The sequence below is a fragment of the Dermacentor silvarum genome, chromosome 10 (genome assembly GCF_013339745.2).
Source record: "Dermacentor silvarum isolate Dsil-2018 chromosome 10, BIME_Dsil_1.4, whole genome shotgun sequence".
Taxonomy (NCBI): Eukaryota; Metazoa; Arthropoda; class Arachnida; order Ixodida; family Ixodidae; genus Dermacentor; species Dermacentor silvarum.
In genome coordinates, this window is record NC_051163.1 from 3,060,280 (window position 1) to 3,077,708 (window position 17,429).

The 17,429-nt window shown below is 43.7% G+C and overlaps 1 protein-coding gene across 2 annotated transcripts in view; it reads right to left on the reverse strand.

The window, feature by feature from the left end:
* The window catches only part of LOC119466376 (leukotriene A-4 hydrolase-like), a 126,000-nt gene that overhangs the window by 68,425 nt on the left and 40,146 nt on the right, over positions 1–17,429 (reverse strand). Inside the window, exons 8-9 of one of the 2 annotated variants that reach the window (XM_037726885.2) lie at positions 12,910–13,050; positions 8,662–8,756 (exon numbers count right to left, since the gene is read on the reverse strand). In XM_037726885.2, the coding sequence (XP_037582813.1) occupies positions 8,662–8,756; positions 12,910–13,050 (236 nt within the window). The remainder of the gene's footprint in view (positions 1–8,661; positions 8,757–12,909; positions 13,051–17,429) is intronic. The other variant, XM_049657259.1, reaches the window with a different exon arrangement.

The following is a 17,429-nucleotide window of genomic DNA, read 5'->3' on the forward strand; positions in this document are numbered from 1 at the left end:
GACTTGGCATTGTGAACTTTCTAGAGTACTCATTGATTTCAGTTTAAGCTTCATAATTACGAAGATATTAAGTTTTTTCAAAGCGAGCGATCAGAGACTGCAGTCAACCTCGGCCCCTGCATCTAACTTGACTATTCTTTATACACAGTGGACGCTTGTGTTCTGCGCATGGTTTCTGCTGTTTGGTGGTTCTGAGCACGGATTTTGCTGACTGACGGTCCCGGGACACGTGCCTGATACCGACTGCTTTTTGGCTACTGCACACCTGTAGTGACAGTGGGTTCCACATCGTGGCGCTGTGATCAACAGGTCCTGGCCATATATTTTATTTTTTATTTATTTATTTATTTACATACCCTAAGGGCCCCAAGGGGCCCTTAGGGGGGATTTACACAATCCAAGTTTGCATCACATACAACAGAAAAGAGAAAGGCACGCACAGAAAATCGGCACATCGTACAGTTGCAAAAAAAAAAAAAAAAAAGGGAGAAAAACAAAACTGCAATGGCACATGCAGCTTGGCATAACACATTTCAATAATTATGTACTCTGCTAACAACAAACCTTACATGAATCGCGTCATAGTCCTTACATTCAAATTACTGCACATTTCTAGGTTCAAGATGGGCAAGTAGGGCTGTCTAGAAAGAATCAGTTTCCCTTATTGTCACAACGCTTTCAGGTAATGCGTTCCATTCTTTAATTGATAATAAGAGGGGGGAAGTTTGATACTTTACTGTTTTTCAAAAATAGGTGATACCTTGTGTATAAGATCGGTACGTGTGGAAATATGATGCACAGGCACAATGCGTGTAGCCGCGAATCCAGTCACCAAAATATAAAGAGTGGAAAAAAGACAAACGTAAGAACTTGCATCTAGTGTCAAGGTTTAAAAGATTAAGTGTGCGCTTTAAAAGGGAAACGCTGGTGTATGTTGAGTACGAAGATAATATAAACCTAGCAGCCTTATTTTGAACCGATTCCAGGCGATTTGTAAGACTAGCGTTATTTGGAGGCCATATGATTGATGCATACTCTAAAGAAGACCTTATTAGGGATGTGTACGCATGCATTTTCATTTCCGATTTTGGAAATGATAGTTGGTGCTTAAGCAGGCCCAGCTTTTTAAAGGCTTTTTTCGTGTCATAATTTGTGCGTTTGTCCCAAGTTAAGTAAGATGTGAAAAATACTCCCAAATATTTAAAACACTCATCCTGTTCTATCAGAGTATTGTCAATCGTATAAAGATTACGGGTCCTGTTGATAAGAGTGGAAAAAGAAGCGTGTTTTGTTTTTCCTATATTAATTTCCATCTGCCATAGATGGCACCATTCGGTCAACTTGACTAGGTCGGCCTGCAAGGCGTTTACATCATGTTGAGAAGCTGTTTGCCTATAAATTACACAATCATCTGCAAAGAGTCTTATAGTTGAGCTAATATTTAGTACCGCGATATCATTAATATAAATTAAAAAAAGAAGGGGACCCAGCACAGATCCCTGCGTTACCCCGGACAAGACAGACGTGGTACTTGACTGCCATTTATTAATTATGACATGTTGGTAACGGTTAGGTAAAAAAATTTCAATCCACGTAGTGATTTTTTGGTTTCACTGAAGTTTCCACACTTTTGTTATTAGTCGTTTGTGGAGTACCCTATCAAAGACTTTTGCAAGGTCAATAAAAATGGCATCGGTGTACTGCAAGGCATCGGTGTACTGCAAGGCATAAAACTCACCTGCCAAGCTGCAGCGACCACTTCAAAGCGAGCGATCAGAGACTGCGGTCAATCTCGGCCCCTGCATCTAAGTTGACTATTCTTCATACACAGGTGCAGAAATTGTGCCTTTTTTTCTTTTTACTTCTCACCGTAGATCTCTGATGGCTCTTGCTGTTATGGCTCGCACTGTCGCTTCATTAAGTAAGGAGTTTGAGGATTTTAAAGCTGTTTTCAATGCGAAACTTTGTGACATGTCTGACGCTTTGAGAACCCTGAAGGTTGCAGCATCTAGACACAATCCAGATGATGTGAAACAACTTCAGAAAGAAGTAAATGAAATTAAGGATTCTTTAGAATACATAAGTAAACAGTTTGAATCCGCAAAGGAGCAAAATGCGTCTCTAGCCGCCACAAACAACAAATTATTAGTAAGACAACCAAATGCTCCAGCGCAAAGTTTTTCAGCTTGAGAAGTACTCTCGATCGAACAATATTGAAATAAAAGGCATCCCTGTCACGCAAGGTGAAGACTGCGTCAAGATTGTTGAAGCTCTTGGCAAAAAAATTGGCTGTCCTGTTAAAGTTACAGACGTTGATACGGCCCACGGGGTCCCAATGCACAATACTGATCATAGCAACCTGATAGTGCGTTTTTGCTCCCGTGACAAACGCACCACATTTCTTACTAAAGCTCGTAAGGCTCACCCTTCGACAAGTTGTCTTGGCCTTTCCCGCGCATCATCCCTGTCTGCGCATGGGTCGAATGAGGCAAATGAAAAGCAAAGTGCTGACTCTCGTGGAACGCCAATCTACTTTAACAATCATCTGAGCCCTGAAAATAAGGTTCTGTTTGGAAAAGCGCTTGCCTTGAAAAGGCAACATAAATGGTCATTCCTCTGGACTGACAATGGCACTATCAAAGCACGGAAAACACAGGAAACGTGGGTTTATCGCATTTTGTGCGATAACGATCTTAAGGTGTTCAGAGATGCCTAGATCATGTCATTTGTTCAAACTTCTTCAACAAATTCATCATGGCGCATGTGTTACGGCATGATGCTAACATGATCACATCCAATGCTGCAGGTTTTTCTGCAATTCATGCGAACACCCGCAGTTTGCGTAAAAATTATACCGAGATTTCGGCCTTCCTTGGCTCTTTTGACTGTCCATTCTCAATTATTGGTCTATCGGAAACGTGGCTTTCGGCTGAAGATAAAGACCTTTACAGTCTATCAGGTTACTCATGCGAGTATGGCCATCGTGATGGTGTTTCATACGGAGGCTCTGCCATCCACGTGTTAAATGGCTTATCATACACGCGACGTCATGGCTTAAAATTAAACATCTCTAAGTGTGAATCCGTTTGGGTAGAACTTGATACACTTGCATTAACTAACAACCATCACAAAGTCGTCTGTGGTTCCATCTATCGTTCTCCTTCATCTGATTGTTCCAGCTTTCTCACTGAACTTTGTGGGAATTATGGAAACCGATAATTCCGCACGTCCAGAGGCGCGCCAGGAGACGCGAGTAGAGCAGACGCTCCTTGCACGGTTCTCCCGCTCGGGAAGGCCAAGCGGCTTCCCGGCGGCACGATCTCACCCCCTCCCTTCGAACTGGTCACATACGTAGACCGGCACGTGGCCGCGGAGTCCCGCGCCCATTGGACCGAGCCCAGAACGAGGCGGGGCGGTCGCGATCGGCGCAACCGGCGCACGCCGGAGAGGGGAGACGACTGCGAGCCGCGACGAAGGACGGAGCTCAGGTAACCATCTTGTTCCCTTCCTTTGTCGTGCCCTACCTCGTTCGACCACGCTCGACCCCGACAAACGTCGAGGTCGACTCTATAGCCTGCTTCCAAGCGAATTCCCCCTGGAGCAATAAACTCTGTTTGTACTTGTTATACTATCGTGCGTTGTCGTGTTTCTGCCAGTCCTGATACCGCCGAACCCCGGTAGTACAGGGCAAGCACAAGGGAGTTCGCTGTCAAGCCTAAGCCTTAGGGACAAAGGCGGCTTGAGAGAACCCGGAGACCACAACTTTCAGTCATACTACATCAACTGTCTAGCAAAAATAAAAATGTTTCAATCCTTGGTGATATCAACATAAACTTATTAAAAGATTCTCACACTGTGACAAGTGACTACCTCTCCTGCATCTATAGTTATGGCTACCACTGCCTTATACCTGACCCTACTCGCTATACAAACAGTGGTTCACACTCTTTAATTGACCACATTATAGCTAATTTCACCGTACCCGCTCAAGTTGGTGTTATTGAAACTAATATTATGGACCATTACCCTATACGTATTTCTGTCCACTGTCAAATCCATTTCCCAAGGAAATAAAATGCACTTCAGAACTTACTTTGATAACATTAAATACAGTAAAATTATTGAAGATACAGACTGGTTGCCGGTTCCTGAAGCTCTAGATCCTGAAGTTGCGTTAACCAAACTTACCCACATTATTAATACTGCCGTGAAATTATGCACTACCGCTCTGTCCTCTCAGCGATGTTATCATGCTCCCCTTTGCCCCTGGCTATCAAATTCTCTGTTACGTTGTATGAGAAAAAAGGACAACCTCTACAAAAAAAAAAAAAAAACCAAGCGCCAGCCTTTCAACATGCGCCTTAAAGCACGATATAAGCATTATTCAAACACTTTATCCACACTTCTTAAAAATACAAAGCGCAGCTATTATGAAGACCAAATTCAACAATGTGGTAATAATACTAAAAGAAAATGGCAGTTAGTAAATGAATTCATAAATAATTCTGATTCACATGACCCGATTACATCACTATAAATGGTGCGATCATAACATTACCGGATGAGATAGCTAATGCATTCAGCGATTACTATTCGGCAAGTACTACCATCCCTGACAGTCCTGATTTTTCTCCTTCCTTCGCCCGTCAACCACAATCTTTTTTTTCTTCAACCCACTAACACTGAAGAAATTGAATCCGTCATTTTAGGTTTAAAATCAACTGGCCCTGGTCTGGACAACATCTCCGCAAAACATATTAAATTAATTAGTTCTACAATTTCACCCATTTTAAGCCACATATTTCACCTTATTTTCAGTTCTGGTGCTTTCACTGACCAGTTCAAGGTTGCGAAGGTCATACCTGTCTGGAAAAAAGGCGTCAAACCTTCATGTGAAAATTATCACCCAATTTCTGATCTTCCCTTCCTTGACAAAGTTCTAGAAGAATTGATTGAAACAAGACTACAAAAGTACTACACGAAATTTAACATATTAGCTTCTTCTCAGTTTGGTTTCCGCTCAGGGTTGTCTACTGATGCTGCCATTGCATGTTTCACGGATAATATTAAATCGTACATTGATCATGGCAACATTTCAGCTTCTGCATTTATAGATTTTTCTAGGGCTTTTGATTCTATTGATCATAACATTATTTTCTTGAAACTTGAGTGTTATGGTATTGTTGGGCCAGCACTATCACTGCTAAAAAGCTTTTTATCTAATAGACGGCAGCTTGTTGTTGTTGATCATTGTTTTTCTAATCCCTCATATATTGTTAAAGGGCCCCTAAACCACCTAGAGGTCGAAATTTAGTTGCGGTGTTGCAGTTGTGCACGAGTCTACAACGAACACGTAGCCGCGAGAATTTTTCGAAACGGTGCCGTAATAGCGGAGTTACACGCGTTTGATCATCGAAAAACGGCCCTCGCTCGTTTCGCTCTTTCCTTCGCTACTCTCCTCGTCGGCTGGTCTCTCCTCCTCGCCGATTGCTGCTCCAAATGTGACATACGTCATCGCCAACGTGCTTCTCAAAACACCTCACACTTCCGGTTAAGGCACGGCCACGTTAGCGGCTGGCCTCCCTGTGCCCTAGAACGTCTGCCGTGCGAGAGGTGTCCAAAGTAGACGGTAGTTCGGACGGCGCACTACCCGCGGCACGATCAACGGGCCAATCGACGACAACTAAGCTGCGCGCCTCCGCCACCGGCAACGAAGCTTCTACTCTGCCAACAACTGCGCTGGTACTTTGCCCGCGGCTGTGGCGGTCACCCACACCGTCTGTTATCTCCACAGGGCTCTGACCTTTGTGTGCGCTGTGCATTTGCCGCTCAGTTTCCGTTGAAGCGATAGACCGCACGAACCTTCGCCGGCTGCGGCGGCTGCACTTGCTGCCAGCGTTTTGACAGTCGTTGTCTGCGGTAATTCAGTGTGATCTATTCATGTTTGCATGTGTGCGCTGACATCACGCTTGTTAATTCAGTTAGTAAGCGAATGTGTCCAAGTTTGTGCAGCCGATAAATCTACTATCCCTACTCCAGATAGCTCTCTACTAATTTGCTATCGTAATTGATGCTTCGCCTTTCGGGCGAAACTGCGACATTTTATTTTGTGGTGCTCTCACGGCGCGTAGCGCTGCAGCGTTTGGCATCGTTGATCGTGACGGCATTCTGAACTCGATGTGCGTGTTTAGTTGAAATGTTCAAAAAATATCTGAGTTGGCTTAGGGGCCCTTTAAAGGTGTTCCCCAAGGATCTATTTAAGGACCCCTTTGGTTCTTAAAATACATTAATGACTTCCCTTATGTCCAGTGCTAGTGTATTTTATATGCAGACGACACCACCATCTTTGCTCACAGCTCCGACCTCAATGTCTTAATTTCCAAGTTACAAGCAGATTTAAATTCCCTTGCGCAGTGGTGTGCAGCAAACCGGCTCTCAATTAACCCTTCTAAATCTTCTTTTATGCTTTTTCATTCACCAAACAGAAAAAATATGTCTCCGTGTCTTTTCATCAACAACCAGGCTCTAACTTCATCCAATCATGTTACTTTTCTCGGAGTCATTGTTGACACTCATCTTCGGTTTCATAAACATATCTCTTCAGTCGCATTAGAATATCTTTTGGCACACGTGCCCTCCTTAAAACCAGCTTCTTCTTCCGCCTCCATGTCCTCACAACACTATATTACGCCTTTATACAGAGTCATATAAGCTACTGTATCTCATTATGAGGTCACACATACTCCGTTCACCTCTCCTCATTGATTAAACTCCAGAAACAAGCACTTCGCATTATTAATTTCAGACTACATCAGACTCATTGGAGACTCATTTTTCACCTTCTTTTCGCATTTTGGTTCATCTTAATATTTTGCCTTTGTCTACCCTTTATTTCTATAATATAGGCATTATATTCTTTAAAATTTATAACCATGACCTCACTTTAGACATTTTTCCACAACTGTGTGCTCTCTAATCCTAATTCTACTCGTTTCGCTACTCATCGTAACTTGCTCTTGCCTAGTATCCGTACTAATTATGGTAGATCCACTTTGCTTTTTTCTTCAGTAACATTTTGGAATAGTTTACCTACGCATATGAAATCTGTTACTTGTTTGCAAATGTTTGCTCCAGTTGCCCATCGTTCAGAGCAACCGGTTCACTACGTCGATAGATAGACGCGTGACTCCTCGGAAGTAAGACAAACCTAAAACAATTTCTGTTTTTAAACTAAAAATAATCCTATCTACCAGTGAACATTATTGATACTTACATGGATTTTTCCTTTGTAATATTTATGCTCTCTTGTTTGCTTGCTTTTTTTACTTTGTAGTTTTGCTTGTTATACTTGCACAGGAGGTCCCGCCAACGGTGATTAAAACCTTGGGACCTCCTTCTGTATATGCACAACTATGTAACCTTTTAAGTATGTAATAAACTTGAATTGAATTGAACCCTGTGGTCCATATCCTTTTGCTCACGTGTAAAATGTTGGTCTTTTCTTGGCATATGTTATGTGTTTGAACCACAGAATTAGGAGAGGAATCTCGGCGCAGGGGATATATGATGTAAAGTCAAGCACGACGAGGTGGACAGGTGCAGTGTTGAGATGTCAGCTGACACACGTGGTGCAGAGAAGCCAGCATTAGGTGGGCACAGTAAACCATGACAATGTTTAAATCGCCCCTTTTCTCTTTTTCTTAGGCTGTAAAGAAGTGCAGTAGCAGTTCAGGCAAGCAAAATATCCCAATCAAAAAAAACAAAAAAAAAACAATTGACTCCAATTAACTTTTTCAATAGAAATCAACTGCGACCAATAGAAACCAATTGGAAAATCATTACTTCCAACCGGTTACGATTGGGTCAGAGGAGAAACCAATTGGAATTGCCAATTGAAACGAACTGGACCCAACTGGAACCGATTGGAAAATCGCTAGTTCCAACTGGTTACGATTGAGTCAAACTGAAACCAATTGAGTCCAATTGGACTTGCCAATTGGAATCAACTGGGCCCATTTGGAAAATCCTTATCTCCAATTGGTTACGAATGAGTCAGGGATGCAACCAATTGAGTCCAATTGGACTTGCCAGTTTGAACCAGCTAAGCCCACTTTACATTCCTAACCGAGTCTAATTGGACTACCAATAGGAATAAACTAGCTTAAACGTAACCAACTGGGAAATCATACTTCCAGTTCGTTAACCAATTCAAGGAAACTGGAATGAGTTATAGCTATATATGCATGCAGTACTAAGGCTATAGCAAACCTGTTTCTGACAGCCAGAATCCTAATTAGGTTTGCTTTGCAGGGTATATATGTGTATTGGTATTGCCCATTGGTGCAATTGGTCATTCCAACCAATTGGTTTAAACCAATTGGCATCCATTGGGTACAATTAGGTCACTGCAACAAATACCAATTGGTCACATTCCAGTTGGTTCAATTAGTCCAGTTATGTACTAATTTATGATTGGAAATTTTCCAATTGGAGTCAATTGCTTTTTTTTTTTTTTTTTACAGGGATGCATTTAGTTTTACCATAACTAAATCTACTATAATGTGTACTTTGCTCATTATCAAACAATTATGCATGTTTTCATAAGAAGCATCATAAGTAATACACCGAAAACAAAATATATAGGCTGAAATAATAACTAACCAGAAATGCTCGAAGGTCTTGTTAGTGACCAAATTGCCTGTCCAACTGTGGGCAATCTCATGGGCAACCACATTGGCAAGGGACTTGTCTCCAGCCTGCAATATACAACCGTGTGCTGTTCATGCAGCCACATTAACAACTACTGCTTCGTTATGTATTCAATTCAGCATAATTGTACGCAAATTGCATGCTTGCACTAAAAAAAAAAAATTACAGACACCCCCCAACTGTTTTGTAGAACTTGCCCCTTTTAGAGCGACAACATGTGCATCATCTAGTTTAACGTCTATCAGGTTCCGTCTGGTCTGCAGTGTGGTCAGAGGATTTGGCCGGCGGGTCGTCGATGCAGCATCACCTCTGGGAGCTGCATCGTCTAGTTTTCTCGAGGGAGTCGTTCAATCGGCGACGTAAGGCGGTGGAATTGAACAAGTATTTGTATTGTGCCTCGTGTGGTGTACCAGATCCCGCTCACATGCGGATGGGTATACATCAGTCAGGCCAATGTGTAAATGAGTGATTGTGTGAGCGCAATTTGTCACTAAAAATGCAACGGGATCACATTTGCCTGATCACTGTGAGCAGTGTACATGTGCTCCTATTTTCACAAGCACCAAGATTCTTGAAAGGAGTCAGGATGTGATCATGTGGGATTTAAGAGAGGCATATGCAATAAAAAGGATGGGAAAAGTGTTAAGTGTACAGTTGAACCCATTCATAACAAACTCGATAGTTCCGCGAAAAGTGATCGTTATATCAGTAGTTCATTATATATAGACTAGGCCTTAAAAACTCTCAAAAATTAACCGCACTGAAGCTGCCGTCAGCAGTTACAATTCGGCAGCACTTTGGTCAGAAAACCAGATTTTCAGTGTCATTATTATTCCCAGTTCGTTCTCGCACCTAGCTGCAAACGTCCATTAGAAACATCCATCTAAAAAAACTTCAGCGCCGTGTAGCTCTTTCAAAACGGCACCAGGTTCCAATCACCTGTCATTTTGAAACTGCAAGCGCAACCGCCATTTTTTATTCAAGAGCTTGTGATATATTTTACTACCAGTGGGACATGACTGTATTCTGCACACGAGAGCGAAGCGTTCTAGTTGGCCGGAAGCGTAAACTTCGGAAACTACTGCAGCATACCGCCATTCTGCAAAGACCTTGGACATAAAATTACATTATCTATGTCGCTTCGGCCGGAAAAGTATGCAAGGTACGAAAGGTAAAACATCACCACGAACCATTATCAGCAATCGGCAACACGTAAACGAAGCGTCGCTGAACCGTGATCTGATATCCGCCGACCCTTTGTGACATTGCGTGGCGGCAGCGCATCGTGCAGCATTCTCGCCGATTCAGGCTGCGTCAACAGAAAGGCTTGAGCAGCCGTTGTTCCCATGGTGGAAAGACATAGATGGTCGATCCAAATTATTGAAACAGGTGTAATGCACATGGTGCCGCACGGTCAATTGTGCAAAAACAGGAGTGAGGCCGTCGTGGCATTCAATATTACACCAACACACGCCATGCGCCCTTCTGTTTATGCTGCAAAGTAAATGGCACACCTCTGCCCTGGAGGCATGCCTTGAAAATGCGTGACCACGTGTTACCTTCTTCGCAGCTTCCAAAATCTGCACGAGGCATTCGCTCGCTCATCTTGAAGGCTGTATCATTGTCGCGTATGGACTGGAGCATGGCACGCGCTGCCGTGCACCCAGTTTGGTCGTGCTTCCGTGCTTTGGCAATTCCCATGTGCCCTCTTTTTACCGTGACCAGGTTCAAAGCATTCATTGTAGCAGTATGGCAATTTAAAAATTGTTTGTTACATCTGGAAGCAGTTTCCATAGCGAGGGTCGGAAAATCATAAATGCATTTAAATGTGGTCGTTATAACCAATAAATCGTTATATTTGGGATCGTTATAAGATGGTTCGACTGTGTAAGTGTAGCATCAGTCACCCTTTTCAACAGCGAGGACAACAATCGATAAAACAAAAGAGGTGCCTTGTCACACACTTAGTTACGTTTGGATACATTATGTCATCTTTTTTGTGTCTTGCCTGGGTTGCCTCCGCATGTGAAACCATTTAACACTTTCCTGCCCTTGGGAAAAGCAGCAGTTTTTGGGTAGTCTCGTAAATATTTTATTTCCTATCACAAAGCACACTTGACACTAAAGTGTATAGTATTAAATTGAAGAGGAAGAAATTTTCGACGGTACTAGCCCCAAACAACATGTCTAGAAAAAGAATTTGAAAAGAAAAATATCTAAAGCATTTGGGAGAAAAAAAAAAGTTATATAAAAACATCCTTGTTGCTTTGCACAGAAAGACCTTACAAAATTTAAGAGTATACATTTTCAACACAAAGGACTTGGGCAATGTTCCAGCAAATATAGTCTTTTTCTGTAAAAAATTTCTTCATAGTACATACGAAAACATTCTCTAGTGACTAGGCCAAGCGTGAGGCCAAGGTCGACTCCCGGCCGTCTTTCCGCTCGAAACTCAACTTCCCGCGCGGCCGCGGCAAACAATCCCGACCAAAGGATGTGAACACCGTGCAGATAAGAACTGTGACTTTTAGAATATGCAGGATATAGTTGTATCAGCACACAGCAGCTTTGAAACAGTTCGGCGATGAAAGCGAAAGTACATTCTTAAATCTGATGAACAGAAGCTGTCCTCCGTGTCAGTGCTGCTTCCAAGGTTAAAAAATTTGCACACAGATGCATTAGAATCGGCAGAAATGCAATGTTTCTATGCATGAGTGGCGCCAACGCCATCTTGGAAACTACGAGCGCTCATCGTACCGACCACACCCCTTCTTGCCTAAATACAGTCGAACCTCGATATAACAAAGTAGTACTTGCAGCAAAAAACATTGTCAAATCGCGAATTTCGTTAATTAAAGGTTTTTTTTAAGTTTCAGCAGTAAATAATTCCAAGAGCATTCCTGGTGGATAGGATATCGTTAGTAAGCACTTATAAACAAATCTCAAGAAGGTCGGGCCATAATAGCGGCGCCGTAAACGGCCCTTCAAAAGTGTAAAAAGATACGGATATTTGTCCAGAGCAAAAAAAATTAATGAGAAGTCAGAACTCCACAAGTTTTATCAGTGTTGCGCGCGCTCAGGCAAACAATAATAGATCTCACTCGATGACCACAATCTCGCTGTCGCAATGCGAGCGAACGCTTCACACCGCGTCTTGGAAACTTGGGATTACGCGACCGCCAACACTAGACACGCGGGAACCCAATGCGCACCAAGGCACGAACCGTTTCGGCTCAGCATTTGCACTTGTCGTAGAGAGATTACCTCCAAGGTACGGCGCGTGGCCCGTGCATGGTCGTGCGCGAGGAGGAGAAGGCAGATAGGTGCGTGTTTCTGCCCCTCCCATAGCGCGTGCTTGATGATGTTATCGCGCGTTCACTCCCTCCTCATCCCCCTTGTGCAGAAGGAATCATCAGCTCTCGTGTTTCTCCGAGCGCTGCGAGCTGCCGTGCACCCTGCCTCCGCAACTTGTTTACCAACGGGACAAATGGGTCAGAAGCGTTTCCCGCCTATTGTGCCCCGGCGTGCGCGTGCTTTGACGTTTTTGCCGCTATAACTTTTCATGCGGAAGAATGCTTGACATAACTTAGGCCTCGGCTGACATTTTTATAGTTCTTTGCTAGATTTACTAACCATAAAGGTGCCAAGTACATGCTTGAAATGGCCAAAAACTTCGTTAAATCAAAACCGTGTCACGAAATTACTCCATTAACTCACAAAAAATAATGCACGGTTTTCCATGGAACTAAGATTAGGAAATGAAAATAGTTTGTTACATCGCAAATTTCATTAAATAGAGGTTCGTTACATTGAGGTTTGACTGTAGTTCATTAATCCCCCAATAAATGGCGCTAGCTGTGTGAGAGTGCTCAGGAAGCGGCACAATACGAATTTGCAACCATTGATAGCAGGCTATCGATGGGAATAGGCGCGGAGAGGAAAGTGTTTAAGGTTGTTCATTGTTTCGGAAAAAACAATTGGAAGTAGTGTGTTGTCACTATCTATGTGCTTTGTTTTTATTTGCGTTGCAAGCTAAGACGCTCAAAATTCTAAACTGTTTTTCTATATATACAGGCCCTGTTTTGATGGCTTCTTTATGAACATCAGGGACTTCACTACATTTAGAAACCAGCTGCACAAGGATGAATAAAAGCATTCCGATCATGATGACAGTAAAAGTAGCAATGCACTCATCCGAACCAGAAGGGAAGGTGTAGCAAATGTAAGGCAGGGGTTCTCCATGCCACCATAGGGAAATGATGGTGGCAGCACCAGCAGGTCATAGACACCCCAAAGGTAAGGACCCACCAAGGACTCGGCAGAGCACAGCATCCGTTCTGTCTGCAATGTACACAAAATGTATGCATTGCATATCATGAAACTCTGCAGAGGTTCTTGAAGGCTGGTATGCAGTAATTAGACAGTTTTAGTTTAGCGTTAGCGTAATAGCGGGGTTACGGGAAATAGCGTTACCGTTCCGCAAACGAACTTTGCAGAAAGAGAGTTTTAGTATAGCGTGATAGCGTAGTTCGCGTGCGGGACTGCTATTCCATTACGCTTTGAATTTCGCATACACAGGGCACCTAATTCTATGTGTGTGTGCGTCGGGAAAGTGCGATAGGCAGCGCAATGGAAGCCAGGAGCGCGTTGTATTTTTACTTCACATGTCCGTCGATCTGCAACGAAACAGACAAGCAGTACAAGCTGTCTACCATAGCCTCCGAAATCCTCCCATCTCAGAGGCCATATGCCGTCGTCGCGCCTATCTCCCGACTTTAGCGACAGATGGCGCTCGCATCTCAGAAAAAATTTCTCTCGTTAGGCTTAGGCGCGTTCGAAACGAGAAGCGATCTCGAAAATTCCTCAAGATTAGCCATAACACTCTCTCGGCGAAGCGGCATGAGACTAAGCAAAAGCCGTTTACGCTGTCATTTGCTACGAACGAAGTGAATTCTACAAAAACAACGCCAAATTCAGTTCGAAGCGGGCGACCGGGACCGCCGCCATGTTTTACGTAGACTACGTACACCACGCTAACACGGCAACGTTAACTCTGAGAAATAGCGTGCGCACGGTAAACTGTATGGGTCGGTTAGCGTTCTGCGCATGCGCACTTCGATCCCGCTATTCCGGTAACCACGCTAAACTAAAACTGTCTATTGACGACTTCACAATGCGTAAAAAATTTTGTTTCCATATTGCCACAGGCTATTACAAAGTACTTAACAGACGATGATAGTACTGAAGGGTTAAATTGTTTCAGCAAGTCTCTTAAAAAAAAAAAAAAAAAAAAGCAGGCTTTAATAAATACTTCTGGCTAGCTGCAAAGAAAAACTACTACTGCTCATGTTCCAGTGCTACTCTGCAATCCTTAAAGGGTCTGACAACCAATATGTATATTACAAATTTTTTATTGCAATAGCAGTTATATGGACACTCCAAGTGCAATTTTGCCGTTGTCGTCATGTTTTTCCATATAAAGTCCAAGGGCAATAACATCCTCGCCACGCGCCATGTGTACGAGTGAAAGCGTGCAAGGGTGAGCCGACAATGGTGGCTCAATCTCGCACACACCAGGGAGGAAAGCAGGGAGGAAAGGCGCTATCTACAGTCCTGCGCAAAGCACCAAGGGGGGGGTATTCTACTCCGGCGGCAGTTGCGTATGGCACGGCCGTGTGAACCCCAACTTGAAAGCCCTCTGCAATGGGTACAGAGTGCGCCGAGTGCTGATAGCTTCATGTGCACTATGTTCTCGTCGCTTAGTTCGCACTGAAGCGAGAGGCAGCATGAAGATCAATTCGCTAGCTGCTGCTGCCACGCTTTCTAACTTAAGTGTTTTGACAGGAAGTGTGCGCAGTCATAGAGTGAGATGTGTTCACATTCCCTTGAGCGCGCTTGACGCCATGCTTGTCTGAATTTTTACAGCATTATGCAGCCGATAAAACTACTATTGTTACTTCGTATAGCTGTCAACTAATTTGCTATCACAATCGATGCTTGGTCTTTCAGGAGAAACTGCAACTTTTTTTTTCCTTTATTTATTTCAAGAGAAAGCTTACCAGTCAGAGTGGGAAATATTAATGCAGTGGTAATGCAGAAAACAGTGTGGAAAATTTTTAATGTGAAGCTTTCTTTGCCCCTACAACTTTCCCACTGCTGCTGCTGCTACTGTTGCCGTCTCTGGCACATGGCATCGGAGGGTGGTCCAGAGCGTGTGTATACATGACTGGAGCGCGGCAGAGAGAAAAGGCGACGCGAGAAACTCGTTTGGACCTTTGCACCGCGTCAAATGTGCACAATGCCCACTGGAGCTCCCCGGGCGTTGCTGCATTAGCCTCTTGACAGCTGTAACTTCCGTGACCCCCCGCAAAAGCATTGCCGAAATTGCAGCCCTTACCTTTCCACTAACATGCAAGTCTAGAGGGAAGCTAGACAGAATGGTAGAGCGGAGAGGGGAGAGCAGGCATAGAATTGGTAGAACGGACGCAGTCGCGAAACGAGTGAATGACAGCCTTGCCACTTGTCGCTCGCAGTTCCCATACCAGGAAGGGGGATAGGAAAGAGGTGACATGAGAAGCCAATGAAATGCTACAACTACAGGCACAACAGCAGTTGCGGGCAGATGGGATAAATTTTAAGTTCAAGGTACGGTACGGTACATTTCTGCTATTTCTGAAAAATAAACACCATGCAAATTTGTCAAGCGGACAACTTGAAGCAGAGCCACATTAAAGCATACTGCAGGGTCTAGACGACACTACAGAAGCAATCACACGTCAAATCGATACTTATGTGCCCGCTGTGGTAACTTTGTGGCTATGGCATTCATCGAGGCTTCGGGTTTGATCCGGACCACGGCAGCTGCATTTCGACGGGGGCAAAAAAAAAAATCTAAAAAACTTGTGCACTTAGATTAAGGGACACGTTAAAGAACACCATGGTGTCAAAATTAATCTGGAGTCCGCCACTATGGCGTGCCTCATAATTTGATTGTGGCTTTGGCATGTACCAGCCCCATAATTAAATTAAAGTTTAATACTTCTGCCACGATGTGATGTGCCATGTGAGGCAATGAATATGCTCAACCCTCGGAGAGGTTATGAAGTAGGGCGCTCAACGCCTCAAGCAAAGACCTACCCCTATGTGTTCTGTGTACTACGCAGACAAACAGCAGTGGAGCACACATGTTTAACATGAACTCACCACTCTCGTGTTGGACTAAACGTTGAAGAAATGAAACATTTGCTGTTAACATCACCGCTAACTATCGTCAATCAAAGCAAACAATACAGAAAGCTTTGCTTACATAGATTCCCACAATGCGTGGGATCCGCATATTTTTTTTATCGGAGTTTTTTTATTTGTGATTGTGCTTGCGAATTCCTATGCTCAAAACAGTAAGAGGTAAGCGCAACAACGATTGTACGCTGGCTTTTGTAGGAAGCAGACGACAAATGTACCCCTAGCTGTAAAATATTTAGAGGACGCTTAAGCTTCGCCTTTAAGAGTGGAACGTGATAGCATTCAAAGATCCCTGAATGCTTGTCAGGCTTCCCGACAACTGCAGCTTTTTTTCTACACCTTTACCTCTGCGCACCGCTGCCGTTTTACGCTGCCATTAAAACTCTGCCGAGGAGGCAAGTGCTATCTGGATGGTGTTTTGCAAAAAACCTACCCTGGCACACAGCTGTATGAATGGTAGAAATGCTGGAAAAGGAGTTTGTTTTTGAGTTTCCTCATAACAGAATTATGTTTTTTCGTATATTCAAATTACAATCCGACGCTCTCATTTCTGTAGATTATGGTTAAGTCATACTTTACGATTTCCCTGATGGATTTTACTTTGAGAAATTCAATTAGTTCACCAGCGCCTCTGCGCCACGCGGAAGGCCTGTGTGGTCGGAGTGGTTCAGGATGATTTTCTCAGCCACAGACGCCAATGCGAGACCGACGCCGGATTTTCTGCGACACAGGGCCTTTAACGCTATCGAGTTAATACCAACACGAGTGCAAAGCGCAAAAGACTAGGACAGAAGAAAGGACACAACACAGGGCCTGTGTTGTGCCCTTTCTTCTTTCCATGTTTTTTGCACTTTGCAGTCATGTCATTATTGAATAACCAACTTCAGCAGAACTGACAGTTGGGCAAGTTGGTACGAATTCATGTGAAATATTTAGCGCGCACAATCGACAAGTACACAGTGAAGGGGGACACACGAGTAACCAACTTGCCCAAGCTTCCACTTTACCTAGCTGCAAGAAATTATTTTTTGTTTATCAAGCAGATGTTCCAATTTGTTTTTCCTGAACCGTTAAAGGGGCCCTGAACCACATTTTACTGAAGTGGAGAAATGCACTTCAAATTAAAATAGGCTATTTTAGAAATAATCTGGCGCAAAAAGTACTTCTATGCATTCAGCAGAAGCAGAGTTATTGGCAAACAAGCACAATATTCACGGTGCTTCCACTCCTTCCTTCTTCAATGATTTGCAATGCGAAGGCTACGGCATAGCGGGGTGTGCCCGCAATGCTCCGCCTACTGAACGTCACTGGCGCAGTTCAAGTTGGATTTTGGATGTTAACACAGATGCCATTACTTACAATTTTGGTGCCTACGACGCGCCAAATCTAAGCCAAATGCAGTTGTCCTCAGCAAGCCGCAGTGTGGACTCGTCGCGGCACCCTGCAGTGGCTGCGGTCACTAATAAGGCTGGCCGCGG